This window comes from Mytilus edulis, chromosome 2, assembly GCF_963676685.1.
Source record: "Mytilus edulis chromosome 2, xbMytEdul2.2, whole genome shotgun sequence".
Classification (NCBI taxonomy): domain Eukaryota; kingdom Metazoa; phylum Mollusca; class Bivalvia; order Mytilida; family Mytilidae; genus Mytilus; species Mytilus edulis.
Window position 1 is genome coordinate 21410992 of NC_092345.1, and position 20424 is coordinate 21431415.

Sequence of the window (20424 nt, forward strand, 5' to 3'; positions counted from 1 at the left end):
ATAAGTTGTTTATGTATGTCTGACAGCAGTTATCTGACCAGATTTTCTGTAATGTTTTTAGTTAAACCTTTATCATTGAGAATTTCAAAATAAGATCAAGGATCAGTAATGCAGGTAAGACATTTCAGCGTGTGCACTCTTGTTAAAGTAATCTTTAAAATTTGAGTAATTTTCATTGTCAATAATTAAAGTTGAATCAACTACAACCAATGCTTTATACAATACAATGTTTAATTTTACATCACACTGATAAATCAAAACAATCTTATCCCTTCAGTGCTTACACGCACTTTTGATTTCAAGTGAATGACAGATAGAAATTCCATGGAAGACCTAAGGTTAAGAATATCCTCACTGGTACTACTCAATCGAAGATCAAAAGTACACATAGGAGCTAAACATATACTAAACCAATCAGTATGTGAAAAGTGAAGTAAATATCAAAATATGGACACACAAAACAACATCAATATGCTATATATATATTTAATTCTTGGAAATGTAAATTGTCTACAAAATTATAAATATCAATAAAAGATTATCGGTACACCTTAACCATTATGTTTCATTAGAAAATTAAAAAAATGATCCATTTTCACCACATCAAAGTTGTTTTACATAACACTTAGTTGACTTGTTTTCACCCGTATTACTAAACACGATTTCGCCATCTATTTTGTAGTCATCATATGGTAAGGTGTGAATGGTCTCAAATCCAAACTTTTCATAAATTCTCTGGGAATAATTCGAAGTGCCTTCACCTTTTATGCAAACTGGACTTAACCCTAGTTCTTTACAAAATAGAAGAGTGGCTTTCATTACTTTAGAAGCTATTCCCTGTGCCCTGTGATCTTTATGGGTTGCAAGAGCAACAAATGCCACTACTATATCTGCGTTATATCGTTTAAATACGTCCATCTCATCGTATTTATGGCCCAAAAAGTCCATAATTATAATCCAATTACGATTTTTCGATTTTGACCAATCTGCCTTTTCTCCTTTCCTGGCTAAACACATTGACCTAGTGGCTATTATTTCTCCGGTTATGTCTGATATCAGTAAAACAGAGAGGTTTTCACGAAAAACTTCTGTTAATAATGCAGCAACTTCTTCATCTAACTCTCCCCCTAAAGATTTACCTAAAACTTCATCGGAATAAAAATGTTCTTTAAGGAAAGTTACAAGACTGCCATTTCGTTCATCTGAGGATAATTCTAAATGTGCATCTTTGAAATCTAAAGAGTCGTTTATTCGTCGTAAAGCCTGAAAATAAATTAATTGCTTATTTCGTATGAAGTTATATATTGCACAATATTCTACTAATAAAATTTGGTCTGTACTAAACATATACTAAGCCAGATTTAGAAGCTCTAGATCACAAGGTGCAATCGACACCTTATACCAAGACGCATTATTTTGACTCTGAGCCGACCAGTCTTTGTACACTCATATCATGGGGCCACGACGTGATTAAAGAAGCAGGAAATACAAATTTTAAGGGACTCTCCAACTTCACTAGTTGTCGTGGACGCAACCACGAGATCACCTGTGCATTCAAATTTGAAAAATATACAAACATGTATCTGTTAATACTTAATAATAAAAAAAAAAAAACATTTGATATTCAAAGTTTATTTGGTTGCATCATCTTTCGGATTTTGACTCAATAAATTATTTCAAGGGAAAACTCAGCTTTCAAGTATTTTCTCTAGATTGATGAAAACAGATTTTGATTGACATGCAGATTTTTGTGGTTGGTACAACATGAATAATACAAAAACCCTGTATAGTTTCATTGTTCAGATTAGTTAACTTAAAAGGCGATATAACAGGGACAAAGAAAGTGGACTTTAAACTAATTGTCAAGGGTTGGACAGTGAAAACTTTCGAACTTTAAAAGTCATATACATTAATATATAAAAAGCCAACATTATTCAAAAGATTATTCGAGAACCCGGTTCAAATTGAATGAATTACACACGAGAAAAACTGTATATAAAAATAAATGTGAATTTCTACGGTAACAATAACGACTTATGGACTATTGTGATGAATTCGAAGATTGGACACAGTATGTAGAATGTATGGAACATTATTTTAACGCTAATGAGATACACGAGGAAGACCATAAAAGGATTTTCTTTAGTGTATGTTGGAAGAATATTTACAAATTAATTAAGAATTTATTAGCACCAGCCAAACCAGAAACTAAATCACTTACCGACTTGACGAGACTAGCAAAACACCACCGACATAATAATTCAAAGATTCCAATGTAATAGTAGAACAAGATAAAGTGGTGAGTCGGTGAGTTCATTTATTGCAACACTTAGAAGTCTGACAGAACACAGTAATTATGGTTAAATGCGATGTAACGAGACAGATTAGTTGTCGGAATAAAGAGTGACCGCATACAGAGGAGGCTATTCAGAGCCGAATCCAACATTTGACTAGGCATTGGAAATTGCTACCGCTGTGGAGACTGCTGGTAAGAACGCACAAGACATCCAAGCGAGTGGGATCATGCAGCAGTTCAGAAAAAGTCAACAAAGTTTAAAAATCGTATACAAGAAACAACTCTCCGGAGATTCAAAACAAAGAGAATGTAACGGTGTGGAGGAAATCACTTAGCTGCCGATTGTAGATTTTAAGAGAAAAAAATGCAACTGTTGTAAAAAGAAAGTACATATAGTAAAGAAATGCCGTAACAAATCTGTCAATTGGAATATAAGTGAAAATAATCACATTTTAAACCACAAGCTCATTTCATGGAGCAGGATGCAAGTATCGAAATGAAAGTTAAAATGAAGTCTTTTCAGTTTTTCATTTTGGAAATAAATCTAGTGAAGCATATAAAGTTACAATCTATGTGACTGAATGTTAGATAACCATGGAAATACACACCGGAGCATCAGTTTCCATCATGAGCGATGCTACTTATAAGGAATACAAGTCGAAATCCTGAATCGAACCGATAAGTGCTACACTCTGAACATACACGAGAAAGTAGATTTATATCGTCAATGTCAACTGCAAGAAGGGAGGCGCAAAACTTCCATTACTGATAGGGAAGCGTTAAGTAGCAATACACAGTTTGGGAAAAAACTTGAAATTGACACTCATAATTTTTAAACACCCTCTTGTCCTTCCTTCTAAACAAATAAGGCTTAACATTTGTGTTATGCATGTGTATATTTATGGAAAGAGAATCGTCCATAGAATTGATTTCAAATAGCTATGGTGAAATATAATCTCCTTTTGGCAACCATCTGCTTTTATTTGATACACAATATGGCCATAATCTGCATTTATTTGACACGAAATATTGCAAAAAGGGGAGTGAAAATGTCAAAAAAAGTCGTAAAAATTTGGTCCAAAGGAAAATTTCAATCAATTAGAGTGATATCTTTCATGAAACAATAGACATTTATTTATCAACAGGTCCAAAAAAAATAATCATGCATTTCTGCTCGTTTTCCCATAAAATTGAATTGAAAAGATCGAGCATCAAATCTTTGTTGAAAAACACTTCATTAATTTCTAGACCTATGGGCGGTAAGAATAGGTAAACACTGACTCTCGAACAGAAAAATGGCCTATTGAACATGCTAAAACAATCTAAATAATCAAATATACACTTCTAACTATGTATTGCTACCTTAAGGTCTGAATTTACTTGGTCGAGACTGATTAAACAAATTCCAACTGGATTTGAAGGATGTTTTCTCCGTCGTTGGTAATTATAATTAACCAAGTGATTTAAATAAAGACAACCGTAGTATACCGCTGTTCGAAATTCATAAATCGAGTGAGGGAAAACAAACCCGGATTACAAATTAAAACTGAGGGAAACACATCCAATATAAGAGGAGAACAAAGAAACAACAGAAACTCTTAAGTGCAACAAAAAACCAAATCGTGGAAGCAAAGAAAGAGGTTTTCAAAGATGAACTTTGAACTGTAAAAGGCATGAAAGCCATGGTTCATCGCAATGCTTGGAGGAGGATAATAAAATACTAAATTGTATTTAATCCAGCATACCAACAAATTTAACTTGAACATGTTGAACAACACATTTTAGTTCGAGTAGAAGATATACGGATAACGGGTAAAACAAGCGAGAAACATCTCAATACTGTTTCTGAGGTTTTGTCAAGATTTAAGAGAATAGGAATACGGTTAAAGAAACAGAAGTGTGTGTCTATGGCCGAAGAAGTTGTTTATTTAGGATTTCAAATAAACACAAACACGAGATCTATCCAGTGGAGAGTAAAGTTGAGGAGATCGGTAAAGCCCCGATTCCGACAAACGTGACAGAAATGAAAGCTTATATGGGAATGCTGAACTATTACAATAGATTCTTACTTGTTAAAGCCACTACATGTATTTCTCAAGAAGGACTGAACATGCAGTTGGGAAAAAGAACAGGAAAAAGTGTCCATAGAGTCAAAACAGCTGTTGAAATCCGCATCAGTACGTGTATATTTCGATCCAAAAAAGAAATTAATCTTAGCATATGATGTATCTCCGTATGGAGTCAGAGCCGTACTTTCGCATAAAATGGACGTCGGCAGTGACAAAACAATAGCTTATGCATCTCCAACACTTACATTAGCAAAGAAGAATTATTCCGTTCTGGCCATATTATTTGCTATCAAGAAATTTCATCAATATTTGTAAGGACACCCCATACAATAATAACCGATCACAAGCCGTTCATAGATTTATTTCGAGAAGATAAACATATACCGACAATGACCACATCTCGAATTCAAAGGTGGGTACTGACTTCAGCTGCATATGAGTACACGATCGTATACAAAGAAGGGAGTCTAAATGGTAATGCGGATGGACTTAGTTGAATATCGCTGAAAATAAACTATGAAAAGACACCAAACCCAGTTGATACAATATTATCAATGTAACATTTAGCCACTAGACTCAAAAGTCGACACACAAGAACACACAACTGTCTAGGGGGCTTAGCTACACTTTGAATGGGTGGCCGTCAAAATGTCCCAGTTAACATAAGATCGTATTATAGTCGAAAAATGCACTGTGTAGTCCGAAAGGGTGCATATTGTGGGGAGGAAGAATAATAATACCACATCAAGGATGTGAGGCCATGTTAAATGAATCACACCAAGGACATCAAGGAATTACGAGATAATGAAAAGTCTAGGTAGAAGCTATATATGGTGGCCGGGAATGGACATTGACTTGAAATTAACTGTAGTTAATTGTTACAGTTGTCAGGAGAAAAGCACCAACAAAAGCACCGCTACATAAATGGGAATATCTGGGCCATTTGTGGTCAAGAATACATATAGCTCCGAGTTGAAGACAGTACTTTTACCAGGAATGGTTTACTTCTATAATTTTTTTTGACTTGGATGGAGAGTTGTCTCATTAGCACTCATACCACATCTTCTAATATCTATTTGCAGGACCAATCATGAACAAATCATTACTAATTGTGATTGATGCGTACTCAAAATGAATAGACAAACACATCATGAATTCTACAACATCCGAAGCTATGATTTCAAAACTTCAACAAATATGGAAAAATTGAAAACAACACGTCTAATAATTTCTTGCGTCCTAAGCGCTTTTCTGGATTTACCTTCATCAGGAACGCTCAAAGCCAAACATTTGAAATCCGAAGATTTATAAGTACCGAAACCGCTGAAGAGCTATATATGTCAAAAATACCTAAAATAAATAGCCAAATTCATCTTAAGCCAACTTTGCCTGAGGGAATTGAAACCTTAGTTTCTTAATAATTTAAAAATTTATAAACACACGGCTTGTGTGATCTAAGTATAAGTGATAATGGAGCCTAATTTTTTAGTAAGGAATTCGCCGATTATATAACATCAATTGGAATTTAACATCGCACTTCTGCACCGTGTCATCCAACTAGTAATGGTTGTGTTGATTGAGCAATTCAAAGTTTCAAAGAAGGTATGAAGAAAATCAAACAAGGAACTGTCTAGGAAAGGTTGAACCGTTTTCGTGTCAACTACCGTATAACGCTACAAACAACGACATGATTGGTACCGTCAAAATTGCTGATAAAAAGGAAACTCAAGTCACGTTTAGATATAGTCTCTAAATATCGAGAAGCGAGTTCGGGAGAATCAACAAACACAAAAACATTATCACGACAAGAAATCTGTTAACAGACAAATAAATGTAGGACAGGGAGTATTTGCCCGTAATTTTGTAATTGCTTCAAAGATTAAATGGATTCCGGGAGAATTTATAAAACAATCAGGACCACTTTTATTTCGTATCAAATTGAAAATTGGCGTTTCATACGTAGACATATTGATCTCATTAGAGTACGAAACTTCGAATGCACAAACAACGAAAATTAAGAACAATGGGACAATTACAGTGAATTATTTGAGCCAGACATAACTATACCGATAAGTATTCTCTTCTCATGGGTTTTCGTGCTAATAAAAATGCATCGTGACGTCACAATTTTCACGTAAGAAAACATATGATCTGACGACACTCCTGAGGCAGAACAACCAGAAATCGAGTGTACAATCACAGCATTTTCGTAGCGAACATCAAATGACTTCGGAAGATACTTCAAAAGGCTCAATTAGGAAATATATTTAGACTTACTCTTGCCTAGAGTCATTTTGAATTGCGAAGCAAAACGCTTTGAAATAACCTAGTGCTTCACGATATAATGCGGACAAAGACGGAGGGTTGGGATCCCGCTAACATGTTTAACCCCGCCACATTATTTATGTATGTGCCTGTCCCAAGTCAGGAGCCTGTAATTCAGTGGTTGTCGTTTGTTTATGTGTTACATATTTGATTTTCGTTCATTTTTTTACATAAATAAGGCCGTTAGTTTTCTCGTTTGAATTGTTTTACATTGTCTTATCGGGGCCTTTTATAGCTGACTATGCGGTATGGGCTTTGCTCATTGTTTTAGGCCGTACGGTGACCTATAGTTGTTAATGTCTGTGTCATTTTGGTCTTTTGTGGATAGTTGTCTCATTGGCAATCATACCACATCTTCTTTTTTTATATAAAGACATAGATTGGGTTAACGTTTATTGAGTTTGGAATTTAAGGCAAGCAACTCGCGCAGAAAAATCTGTTTCAATCTGCAGTGTCGTTTAAAATACATATGAAGTTGAAATTCGATGGTTATGTCATGCCGTCACGTGTACTTGATGTTTTATTGAAATACAACATGAGTTTGTTAACGAAGCGAAAGAAGATCATCGTGATCATTTTAAGCATGTTAAAACATGTAAAATATGAACATGTGGGTTTTTATGCCTAAATTGCTGGTGAAGAAGTATAAATACTTATATACTTATACTAGGTCGAGTATAATAAAATTCATCTTTCTGTACATGTATATATTACTACAAAATGTATTAATCAATAAAATTCCCTATACAAATGGGTTAACACATAATTTCATTTTACCTCTTCCAGTTGTTTCCTAGGTCTGAGTTTATTATTTTCCGTCATGTTTAGTTATCACAGTAGAATATAAGATACAATATATATGTATAGGTGTGTTTACCTGCACCTCTACACAACTTCTCAATACACAAAATGTTTGAACTCTAAGTAAATATGTTTATTGGTAACTGGGTTGCGAGCTTCAGCTGTGCATTTTATTACTTAGCCTTTTCATATTCATTTATCGATTAACGTTAATTTTAAACTCCATGTGTCTATCACATTATACGCAAGATGGTCAAAAGTTAATATTATTAAAACTATATGTTTCACATATTTGTTGAGGTCTGATTTATGAATATCTCACATATGTATAATTTGTTCAATGGCAAATATGTATAATTATATGTATATATAGGAAGTTTATCAAATCTAAAAAACACGTTAGTTATATATATATATATATATATATATAATCATGATAATCTCACTGAGGAAGGATATCTGTTATCCGAAATATTTATAAATAATTACATTTATAGTTACCTTTTTTTTGTATTTGGAGTTACTGTGTACACTTTTTTAGGCGTTTATATATATATACATAAACGAGTCTAAATTGAAAACAACGTTCAAACCTATGATTGCGTTGGATAAAAACCGCAATTTTTATACGTGTGCATGTAAAACAAATTTCGTTGTAGAAGGGTCTAAAAACAGCACAAACAACATTTTCCAAAAGAGCAAAAAAGTGAAAAAGTATATTTAAACAAAACGCATTTGACTAACAGGTCGAACAACTGCTGTTCTTTAACCCTGCTAACTGCCATTGGCGATTGCCAAATAAAATTGATCACAAGATGTTACAAAATGGATCTTAATATAAATGTAATACTAAACAGAAAAAAATTGTATCTTGTGGCCACGATGTTATGCCACAAACATACGGTGTCAATATTTTTTTAGTACACCAGATCCGGATTTCGACAATTAATGTCTCTTCAGTGATGTTAGGGATCGAAACGGTATTTGGAAGGCCATATAAAAAGTACCCTCATTTTTAGATAAACTATATATATAATATGCAACTCGTCTAAACATCAACCCAACAATGTTAGATCTGTAAATTTGCTTTCGCAAAATTTTGGTTCTTCCCTCGCCGGGATTCGAACCCATGCTACTGTGATATCGTGACACCAAATCGCCTGCACTGCAGCCTTCTCGCCAGACCACACGACCACCTGGACTCTACAAAAAATAAAGCTTTCAGTGGCCGTGTGTTACCTTTCCTCGTCAGTTTTAATCTAGCGGCGTACTACAGTACATGATATATAAGGCATGAAGATGTTATTGTTACAGATCAGCTCAATTATCTATAGTAAAGGATCCTACAAATTAATGTAAGATACAGTCATAGAAAATAATTATATTTATAAGTACGTCTGAGTCAGTGACAACTCTACAACAGATTTATCCATCGGATCACACGGCCACAGAAAGCTTTATTTTTGTTAAGCCCAGGTGGTCGTGTGGTCTAGTGGGACGACTACAGTGCAGGCGATTTGGTGTCACGATATCTCAGTAGCATGGGTTCGAATCCCGGCGAGGGAAGAACACAAAATTTGCGAAAGCAAATTTACAGATCTAACATTGTTTGGTTGATGTTTAGACGAGTTGTATATATATATATATTTGGAATATTAATATCACACAAAAGAAACGTTAAAATCATTATTGCAGTAAATCCACCTTTATAAAAATCTACATAGTTTGTTTCTGTTGAAAACCTGTGTAAACTAGTAATAGAAAAATGCAAGTTTAAATCAGCGACATTCCTCCTGCGCTTCATGCAAAATGTGCTTCGCTTAACATTTTTACACCTCGGTAAAATTATAGAAACATTAAGCAACATTCACAGGTAACATGGTTTGTTCAACTGAGACACCTTAATGCATATTGTTTGTATGTACCTGCAGTCAAGTGCATGAATCAGGCAAGTCGACAAATTTAGTGGAGTTTGAACAATACCTTGACTTGACCACTATCTTTTTTTTTTATAATTCGTCATATCGTGTATTTGCATGTTCCAAACGACATACATAATTTTTAGTGTTTTTCTTAAATTTTTTTAAATACTACCAGCTTTTAGATTATGTCCTTAACCGGTAAAGTAAGAATGTCAAGTTCACTGAATTTGAATATATATTTATCTCCAAATACAATTATTGCCATTTTCATAACAGAAAGAGTCAACTCATCATCCTCTCTGTGATCATTATCTTTAAAATTATTTAAAATCAAAAGATTATTGAATGCAATGCACATTCATTTTTTTAACTCTTTAGATAATCCTCTATTTGTTGTTGCATATAAGTTGCGTTAACAGGAAAGAATATCAATGCATCAATTGTTATAAACTTAAAATGTGGATGGGATGCCGCATGTAAAAAAATCTTTTCGGTTTTGTCTTCCCATTTTGCGGACACATTATTTAAACAATAGTTTTTATTTTGTATCGAAGTCATCCATGCTTTTTCATTGTCCCTAAGATGACAATAAAATAAAATTGAGAATGGAAATTGGGAATGTGTCAAAGAGACAACAACCCGACCAAATAAAAAACAACAGTTTTGTGTTTTCTGGATAGATTTTTCTTAGATTTTTCAATCATTCAAGTATTACCTTTTCTCCCTCAAAACTAGCTCCGTCTTTTAAGTGCAAAAGTGAAGTGTTTCTTAGAACTTTTCTCTCCTTGTAATATGTTTTTCTATACGTGCCTGTATAAAATATTCCTGTCTTGTGTGTCTTAAAAATTACTACAAATATAAGCAAATTGCAACAACATTACGACGCACGTCACCGTTTTATCCGATATCGTTAATGTTGTGTTGCTTGAGATGAGACTCTTACCACCAACAAAAAAGTTTAATGGGTTATAATCGTCGTTTCCACAATCCTGTCTTCCTTTTAACCGAAAATGACCTACCTAATTATACTAACCTTCGGGTGTTCTACTTACGCGAGCAAGTCGACGGGTGTCATAGTTAGCCTAGGATCTGCTTACCCTGTTGGAGTACAAGAGATCACTCCGGGTTTTTGTCGTGGTTCTTCTTGCTCAGTAATTGTTTTTCTAAGTTTTGTTTAGTATACTGTTGTTTGTCTTTTATTTTTTTACCGTGGCAATGTCGGTTTATTTTTCGACTTATAAGTTTGAACGTCCCTTTGGTATCTTTCGTCTCTCTTTTAAAATCCTTGTTATTTTATATCATTACTACTTTGAGTAACATATTTATTAAGAGCATGATAATGGTAGAGATAAAACCACACATGTTTTTTTTTAAACGAGGAAACAGTTATATGTCGATCATGAATATTATCTCATACTAAATTTTTCCTAAATCATGCAACAGGCAACAAGCATACATCATCTCAGTACTTAATTTTGAAATCTTAAACAAGCTCTTAAATAATGTACTTATATATTTGTTTTCGTTTGGAGTAGTCGACGTTACTTAAACTTTTCCAGTGAAGTGATATCATATATATACATTAACTAGTAAAAAGAAGCGGTTGATGATATTCAGATATTTGAACTTGATGAAAAATTCTATTGACCATCTTCCCACTGGGTGCTGGTATCATCTTCTATCGCAAATATTATATCGTTTTTCCTGCTGTGACAAAATAAATTGTCATATAATGGCTTATACATTTAAAATAATGTAGTCCTGAAAGTAATTGATAAACGACCTCACAAAAGGACCTTAAAAAACAGAAATTTAACGTATATTATATTAATGAAATAAACACTTGATCATTTTTCTGTATTTATGTATATGTCGAATCATTATACAATAAATTGTTTTTATGCAGGTTTATCATGACAAGAACGACGATATTCGCCTCTATTACAGATAAAACACAAGGGAAAAGAAATTTAGAAATTTACACTAATGAAGTTGATGCAATCAGAATGTAAATTAATTCATCAACATCGTTTCGTCTGCCATACAATAATTTCATAGTAATCAAATAGTAGTATCACACAGACGTTCGGTACTGTTCTACTGAGAACTATTTACAAAATGCTTGCTTTCACTTTGGTTGTTTTTTTTCTAACTGTCAGTTATTGTAATGGGAATTACGAAAAACAGCGAATGCTAAGACAGAATTTATCTGAACATTACAACCCAGAACTGCTTCCGATTCTGGACATAAACAACTCAAGTCTCCCATTTCAGATAAATGCCAAACTTTTCGTAATGGCGCTACAAGGACTTGAATATAAAACACAAATTCTGACAGCATCAGTTTTCTGGATATTTACATGGAAAGATGAAATATTCAGATGGGATCATTACTTGGAATATAAGAACATATCAAGGCTTACAGTTAAAGCCAGTGATGTATGGGTTCCCGAAGTATATATCGTAAATGATGTGAGAAAAATGCCAATTAGAAATACTGGAGATAATGAGGAGTATGTGATTGTCAAATCAAACGGTTACATGACATGGTTTCCAGCAAAAGAATTACAGACTTCATGTGCAGTAGATGTTTCAAAATACCCGTTCGATACACAGGCATGCACAATCCGAATGGAGGCCTGGTATCATGACAACAAAAGTTTTGTTCTTAACACAATTGGATCTGGTATTGAAACATCGGACGCCCATTTTGTTGAAAATGGAGAATGGGACATTCTTAATTTATCAGCATATCCATTCCAGTACCAGGATTATGCTGATAATTCGTCCGCTTATTCAGGTATACATTATAAACTTATTTTAAAAAGACGATCTTCTTACCTTTTAATTACAACAGCCTTTCCATTTGTGATTTTAATGGCACTAAATTTATTGGTCATCGTTATTCCAACAGAGTGTGGCGAAAAACTTGGATTCTGTATGTCACAGTTTTTGACAATGATTGTGTTTCTTACCTTGATAGCACAAGACATGCCTTCGTCGTCATTGACGATATCGTACTACACTTGTATTATCAGTTTGCAGATTTTGGTAAGCGGAATCACAATTTTAATTGTTGCAATAAGTACTTATTTACAAACCCGCACTTTAGAAGACAGACCTTCATGTTTAGTTAGAATAATGTTTAGTCCGATTGGAAATTTTCAAGATAGCGATCGTAAGAAGCGATGCACTCGAGCTCTGCATTGTAGACAAGAAGGCTTTATCACATGGCTTGACATTGACAGAAAACTTAACTGTGGTTTATATATTTTACTTTTACTAAATGTGATCGCTACTGTTTCCGTATTTGTATTTGTGATTATGTAACCTGCAAATGAACATATTATAACAACTCTCACGTTCGTTCTATTTAGGTCATTAAAGCATTCATCAATGAAAAGTGAGCAGATCATTTGTAATAACATTATATAATCTATTGATATATTGCTAATTTAACTTATCTTTATTGCAGAATTTGATACAAAAACTTTTTTAACGAATGTTTACCATCTAGTCTACAGTTGGGTCATATCTGAAAGAAGTCATGCTTTTTATACTTTTGATTATTCCTAAATAAAATAAAAAAATATATTACTGACTTATATTATTAGTGTGAACTTGATTGTCTTTAGTTAGCCTCGTAGATCAGTATGTGGTTATGAATTGATTTAAAAATATTGAACTTCGAAAAAGAATACATTTTATCAAAGCCAGATTGTATATTTCTAGTTTTATTAAACTGTCAAACCTAAACTAGAAAGTGCATTTACTATTCTATTTATCAATAAAGGGATATACAATAATAAAAATAAACTATTCATTCAACAAATATGTACGAAAAACTAACATTCCCCTGTGTAAAGGAGGATAAGCAGAAGCACAAAGTGAAGAACCTATTTAGATTTTTATCTTTATTACTGAAATTTAAATGTTTGAAAAAGTACTTAGAATTTCGATTTTTCACAAATCTAAGGTTGTAATCATTTTCATAAAATATAGATAGACTTTAGAAAAAGGCAACAGAAGTATACCAAGTCCTAAATCGATTGAGTATAAACAAATTCGGGTTCACAAACCAAAAACCAGGAAAAGACATAAAGAGGAAAAAAAGGAACAACAGGAACACCAAAGTGCAACGAAAACAATCGCCAACACACATAGAAACAAACTATTTGATAGCAACTGCCATATTCCTAACTTGGTGCATGACATTTTAAGACAAAATAGTGGGTTAAATGACATGCCAAACCTACTGATTCATGACAATATTAGAAAATATCGAAATACATCACAAAGACACGCAAGCACATTCATAAGAGAGAAACGGACAAAACTATTAATATAATAGTCGACACATCATGCAAACCGACGTTTAACAACGAACATATTCCATCAACGACATCAGCCTCATTAATATTCAGTGATACACTCGGCAACTCAAGAAGTCAATAATAACCAATTAAATGTTGATGCATAACTGATTGATGTGTTAGGGAATGAATTAAATACAAATTATAAACGCGCAAATATTGAATACTAGTAACTGTATTATCGAAAGCTGAAATTATTTTCGAAAAGTTATATTATTTAATTTTAAAAATAACTACCTGGATGCTCTTTGAATATGATAACAGTGTCATTAGACAAGAATTTAACCCTCAAGTCAGAGGCATAAGACTTGATACGTTTTTTGTATCATAGGTGTATTTGCGCTTTTGTATTTGAATTTTCCACGGAGTGTGTTTTTTTATGTTTATTTTACTTTTTTTGCACTAACCAAAATACTGATAATGGTAATTTGCATTAGTTATGTCACACTTATTTTAGTGGTTTGTACTTATTATGGTCCATCAGATAATCTTTTGTTCCTAACAAAACAAAGCTACCAAGGAAACAGAATACAATATTGAAATGTACATTAAGATATACTTTTTATCGTTACAATAGTAATAAGGCTTTTCTGCCTTTTACGTGTAAACTTGGCAAAAACACAAAAAGTGATAAGCAAAAATTCAAAAAGACTTTCATTACTTCATAATTACAACAAAATGAAAAAAAAAGTAAATATCTACAGATAAAAAAATGTATAACAATTTTGGTTATTTTTGCGTGAACTTTTTTACGGAGTTTGGGTTTTTAAATGCTTTTCAAATTCTTACTGTACTAGACTTATAGGTCGTTTCTTATGATTTCATACGAGCGTTCCTAATGACTCTTTTTATAAATCAACAAAACGACTTTGAAATGAATACGTTCGATACTTAAAATCTTTTGCACGATTAATTTTCCTATAAGGTGTATCAAAGTTTTTGGTACATTTCCTTCAAACTTATTTTCTATTCACTTTGTTCACGTAAGCCTGCTGATTGTTACTGCTACTCTGTCCATATGTTTGATTAAAATTAGTGTTTTTGTTTAGATAAAAAGTTTATATTTTTGAATTTATGAAAATCAAAAAAATATTTCGAAACTTCCAAAGTTAAAGTTCACAATATTTGCTACAATGATAGAAAGAAGTTCTATTTATTATAAGCCTTTCATTTAATAAACCTTATTTAATAAGTTTTGAATCTATAAATGTTTAGGCTGATTACATATGCATTTTATTATACAAAGGAGGGATAGCAGACGGAGAATGATTACATTATACAAAGGATATTATTTACAAACTGTACAAATCAGGTGAAGGGATCGACTCAGTATCCGTACTACGAACAAGCTAATTCACAGCCATATTCCTACTAATAAATTTACCATGAGTTTTCAGATTAAAATGTTAATCACTATACCTCCAACTGATTTAAGCGTAAAGACGACGACATAAGGATTTAGGTGAAAAGCATAAACTTGCACAACTCGAAATATACAAGTATCGACATGTTATAGGATGTTTGTTTATTTACCATGTTTATGTAATTGGCATAGTTATTGCTCATAGATTGATGTCATATACATTTTATGACACAACATAAGGATAGCGAATGAAGTAAGAATGAATTTTGGTTTCATATATTTTCCCCCATTTTATAGTTACCATTACAATTGTGAAAAATAATGCGTCGTTATAAATACGACTATCTGTGTTTTTGTTTTTTTTAACATGTTTATGAAATGGCATATTTATTGCTCATAGATCGTTATAAATACGATTATCTGTGTATTGTCATGACGACGATGAAGTGTGATGATATTGATCTGCTATTACATTGGACGCTCCTCCATATTATCTGCTTACCCTTCCGGAGCACATGAGATCACCCCAGTTTGTGGTGGGGTTTGTGTTGCTTATTCTTTAGTTTTATATGTTTTGTCATGTGTACTATTGTTTGTCTGTTTGTGTTTTTCATTTTTAGCCATGGCGTTGTCAGTTTATTTTCGATTTATGAGTTTGACTGCCCCTTTGGCATCTTTCGTCCCTCTTTCACATGTGTTACGGAGAATAACTCAAGATAAATGAAATTCAGAAATATTTATTGAAAAAAAGATTATGTCTTCATCTCTACAATTACTATAATATAGGTTCTTGCTGACAAATAGTTGTTCAAATGATGAAAAAAATACTCATGGTTGTTGTGGAAACCTTTTGAAATGTATTTTATAATGGACGAAACGATTGTCATCTCAAATCCTGTGCTTGATTGCACTTTCGTTTTAATAGATTCACACTGCTCTTTACTTTTTTTAGTCTTCACTGAGTTAAACCTAAACTTATTGAGTCATCTTCAGGTTTGCAGTTTAAAACAAAGAAAAAACACGTGTCGCTATAACGCAGACTACACAAATACAATCTGATGATAATATGAGGCAGGCGCATTACCTGTATGATTTTTTTTTAATTCAACCATATGTTAATTTCAAAACGGAAATACCGTAAAGTTTCCGATTTTGGTTCTGTTGTCAGGGATTTTCGTTGTGACGTTATTTAAGTTATGACGTCATATGCAATGTAAACAAAGAAACGCTAATATCAGGCAATGTTTTTTCATGTCAAGGAATTATTAAAATTGGAATTACAATTGCTTTCCTTCCTATATTATACTAGACTGATAAATAAATCTTTTATTCAACGTTTCATGCAAACGAAACTGGAAAAAAGGAAGTAGATTTCTGCGTAGATGCTGGAATTAAAAAGTGACAAAAAAGTAAACGATTTTGAGTTCATTAGTACAATGAAAATTTCGGGAAATTTTCCCGATTTTTTTTTTTGATTTTTCTACTTTTATAGGGGACTTCGTTTCCTTATAAAAAGAAGATGTGGAATGATTGCCAATGAGACAACTCTCCACAAGAAACCAAAATGACATAGAAATTAACAACTATAGGTCACCGTACGGCCTTCCACAATGATGAATCAATTATCAGATGTCCATCCTATTTATATCGCAAAGTATCAATTACTCGACAAAATTTGAACTCGCCGCACTGACTCCTCAAAAATTGTCATATTGTGATTCGCACTTGATATTTATCAACTTACAGAGAACCTGATAATTGGTACATCTTCTATCGAAATATAATATAGCTGTTCCTACTGTGACTAAGCTAAATGTTAGTCAAATGAAAAGATTTGGAATTCACCAATATAAGAATAGACAAGAGAACTTTAAATGAGACATTATCGGATATGTTTTTTTTTTGTTTTTCTGCACTTATGTAAATGTCGTTATCGAATTCACCAATATAAGAATAGACAAGAGAACTTTAAAAGAGACATTATCGGATATGTTTTTTTTTTGTTTTTCTGCACTTATGTAAATGTCGTTATCGTTATCTTGTTTGTTGCGTTTATATCAGTCTATGTAAATACATACGCATCGTCGATATTAAAAAATTGGATACAGTTTTAACATCTCAAAAGAACTGAAACATTTTTGATTAGCATATGAAAGAAATCCTACGTTTGCCTCTATTACATAGAACACGCAAAGGAAATGAAATGTAAAGACATGAAAAGATCAAGTTGGTGCAATCGAAATTTTAATGAATTGATAAACATCGTTTCATTAGCCAGACAAACAATTTCATAAATACGCAGATAATTTATTTATTAAAATGTCACGATCCATTACTGTTTCTATATGCTAATAATCATAAGAACCTAACATTTAGGAAAAAGATGTCTTCCACAAACTACTACGCTATAATTAAAAGAGTCATCTAATACAGACATACAAAGACAAAATTTCGATTCTTACACTATACAGATAAGAGGTGAGAAGTTTGTGTTCGGCATTGTACTACTGAAAACTATTTACAAAATGTTTGCAATATCTTTGGTTGTTGTTTTTGTTACAGTTAGTTATTGTAATGGGAACTACGAAAGAAAACGATTACTAAGACAGAATTTATCTAAACGATACAACCCTGAACTGCTTCCGATTCTCGACTCTCATCAGCCATTACAGGTAAATGCCAAACTATACGTAATGGCGTTACAAGGGCTTGACGATAAATCACAATTTTTGACGGCTTCGGTTTTCTGGTACTTTACATGGAAAGATGAAATATTCAGATGGGACCATAACATCGAATATAAGAACATATCAAGACTGACAGTTAAAGTCAGCGATGTATGGGTTCCCGAAATATATATTGTAAATGATGTACGGGACATGCCAATTAGGAGTTCGGGATCTAATAAAGAGTATGTGATTGTCAGATCAAACGGTAACATGACATGGTTTCCAGCAAAAGAATTGCAAACTTCATGCGGAGTCGATGTTTCAAAATATCCGTTTGATACACAGGAATGTAGCATCAAAATGGAGGCCTGGTATCATGATAACACGAGTTTTGTTCTTAACACAATTGGATCAGGAATAGATATGTCGGAAGTCCATTTTGTTCAAAATGGAGAGTGGGACATTCTTAATTTATCAGCCTATCCGTTCCAGTATCAGGATTATGCAGACAATTCGTCCGCTTATTCATGTATACATTATACACTAATTTTGAAAAGACGATCTTCTTACCATTTAATTACAACAGCATTTCCATTTGTAATTTTGATGGCAATTAATTTGTTGGTTGTCGTCATTCCAACAGAATGTGGCGAAAAACTTGGATTCTGTATGTCACAGTTTTTGACAATGATTGTGTTTCTTACCTTGATAGGTCAAAACATGCCTTCTTCGTCATTGACGATATCGTACCTCACATTTCTCATTAGTTTGCAGATTCTGGTAAGCGGAATTACAATTTTAATAGTTGCAATAAGTATTTATTTACAAACCAGAAGCATAGAAGATAGACCTTCATTCGTAGTAAGAATAATCTTTAGTCCACTGAGATATTTCAAGCAGAACTATTTTAAGAAGAGTTTCACACCATCTCAGGATTCTATACATGAAGACTTTATCACATGGCTTGACATTGACAAAAAACTTAACTGTGGTTTGAATATTTTACTTTTACTGAATGTGATCGGTACTGTCTCCGTATTTGTATTTGTGATTAATTAAGCAAAATGGATAAATAAGATAATTCTAACATTCGTTCATAGAACAGACCTATGATTATCCAGGATTTCCTCTTTGGTAAGTGTCGTGAGGGTATATGTTGAGTTTCCAAGTGAATTGTCAATACCTTATTCATTGATCATGCAGTTTATGTAATGATATTACCGCGTGAATCAGATGTGGATACTTAAAAATTCCAAAGATCTTTTAGATAAAATTGAGAATGGAAATGGGGAATGTGTCAAAGAGACAACAACCCGACCAAATAAAAAACAACAGCAGAGGGTCACCAACAGGTCTTTAATGTAGCGAGAACGCATACTTTCGATGTTTGAAATCTTTTATATGATTAATTTTCCTTCAAGGTGTATCAAAGCTTTTGTTTAATGTTTCTATTTACCTTTTCTGGTAAGCCTGTTGCTGGTTACTGCTTCTCTGTCGTTATTGCTGGTTAAAACTAGTCTTTTTGTTTGGATGAAAAGTTTATATTTTTGAATTGATGAAAATCAAAAATATTTCGAAACTTCTAAATGTGCAAGTTCACAATATTTCATTTTGCTACAATGATAGAAAGAAGTTCATTTATTAGCATTGCGTTTAAGGAACCTTATTAAATAAGTTTTGAATCTTCAAATGTTTTGGTCGATTTCATATACATTTTATTACACAAAAGAGGAATAATAGATGGATGATTTATTAAAATATACAAATGAAATTATTTACAAACTGTACAAATTAAGTGAAGGCATCGACTCATCAGCTCCGTACTACGCACAAGCTAAATCACAGCCAAATTCCAACTAATAAACGTAACATGAACTTTCAGATTAGAATGTTTATCACTATACCTCCTACTGATTTTAGTGTAAAGACGACGACATAAGGATTGTGTTGAGAAGCATAATCTTGAACAACTCAAAATATACAAGTATCGACATGTTATAGGATGTTTGTTTATTTAACATGTATACGAAATGCCATATTTATTGCACATAGACCGATGCCATATACATTTTATGACACAACATAAGGGTAGCGGATGACGTAATAATAAATTTTGGTTTCATATATTTTCCCCCATTTTATAGTTACCAAAATCATTGTGAAAAAATAATGCGTCGTTATAAATACAACTATCTGTGTATTTTCATGACAACGATGAAGTGTGAAGGTATTGATCTGCTATTACCTTGGACGCTCCTCGATATTTACATGTTACGAAGAATAACTCAAGATAAATGAAATTTAAAATTATTAAATGAAAAACAAGAATGTGTCCCCAGTACACGGATTCCCCACTCGCACTATCATTTTCTATGTTCAGTGGACCGTGAAATTGGAGTCAAAACTCCTATTTGGCATTTAAACTCGAAAGAATCTTTTCATAAGGAACATTTGTACTAAGTTTCAAATTGATTTGACTTCAACTTCATCAAAAACTACCTTGACCAAAAACTTTAATCTTAAGCGGGACGAACGGACCTACGGACGAACGAACGAACGAACGAACGAACGAACGAACAGACGGACGGACGGACGGACGTACAGAC

The 20424-nt window shown here is 33.0% G+C and overlaps 2 protein-coding genes across 2 annotated transcripts; one reads left to right on the top strand and one right to left on the bottom strand.

Annotated features, from left to right (window-relative positions):
- Window positions 1-472: 472 nt before the first annotated feature.
- Window positions 473-7597, bottom strand: LOC139511690 (arylalkylamine N-acetyltransferase 1-like). The gene is made up of 2 exons (XM_071298711.1): window positions 7468-7597; window positions 473-1263 (listed from the first exon to the last, which is right to left on the bottom strand). The coding sequence occupies exons 1-2, from the start codon at window positions 7510-7512 to the stop codon at window positions 604-606; spliced, it is 705 nt and encodes a 234-aa protein (XP_071154812.1). The 5' UTR covers window positions 7513-7597; the 3' UTR covers window positions 473-603.
- Window positions 7598-11708: 4111 nt separating this feature from the next.
- LOC139510761 (neuronal acetylcholine receptor subunit beta-3-like) lies at window positions 11709-18877 on the top strand. Its single transcript, XM_071297289.1, has 2 exons — window positions 11709-12213; window positions 17712-18877. Exons 1-2 carry the CDS (start codon window positions 11709-11711, stop codon window positions 18875-18877), a joined length of 1671 nt encoding a protein of 556 aa, XP_071153390.1.
- Window positions 18878-20424: the final 1547 nt, after the last annotated feature.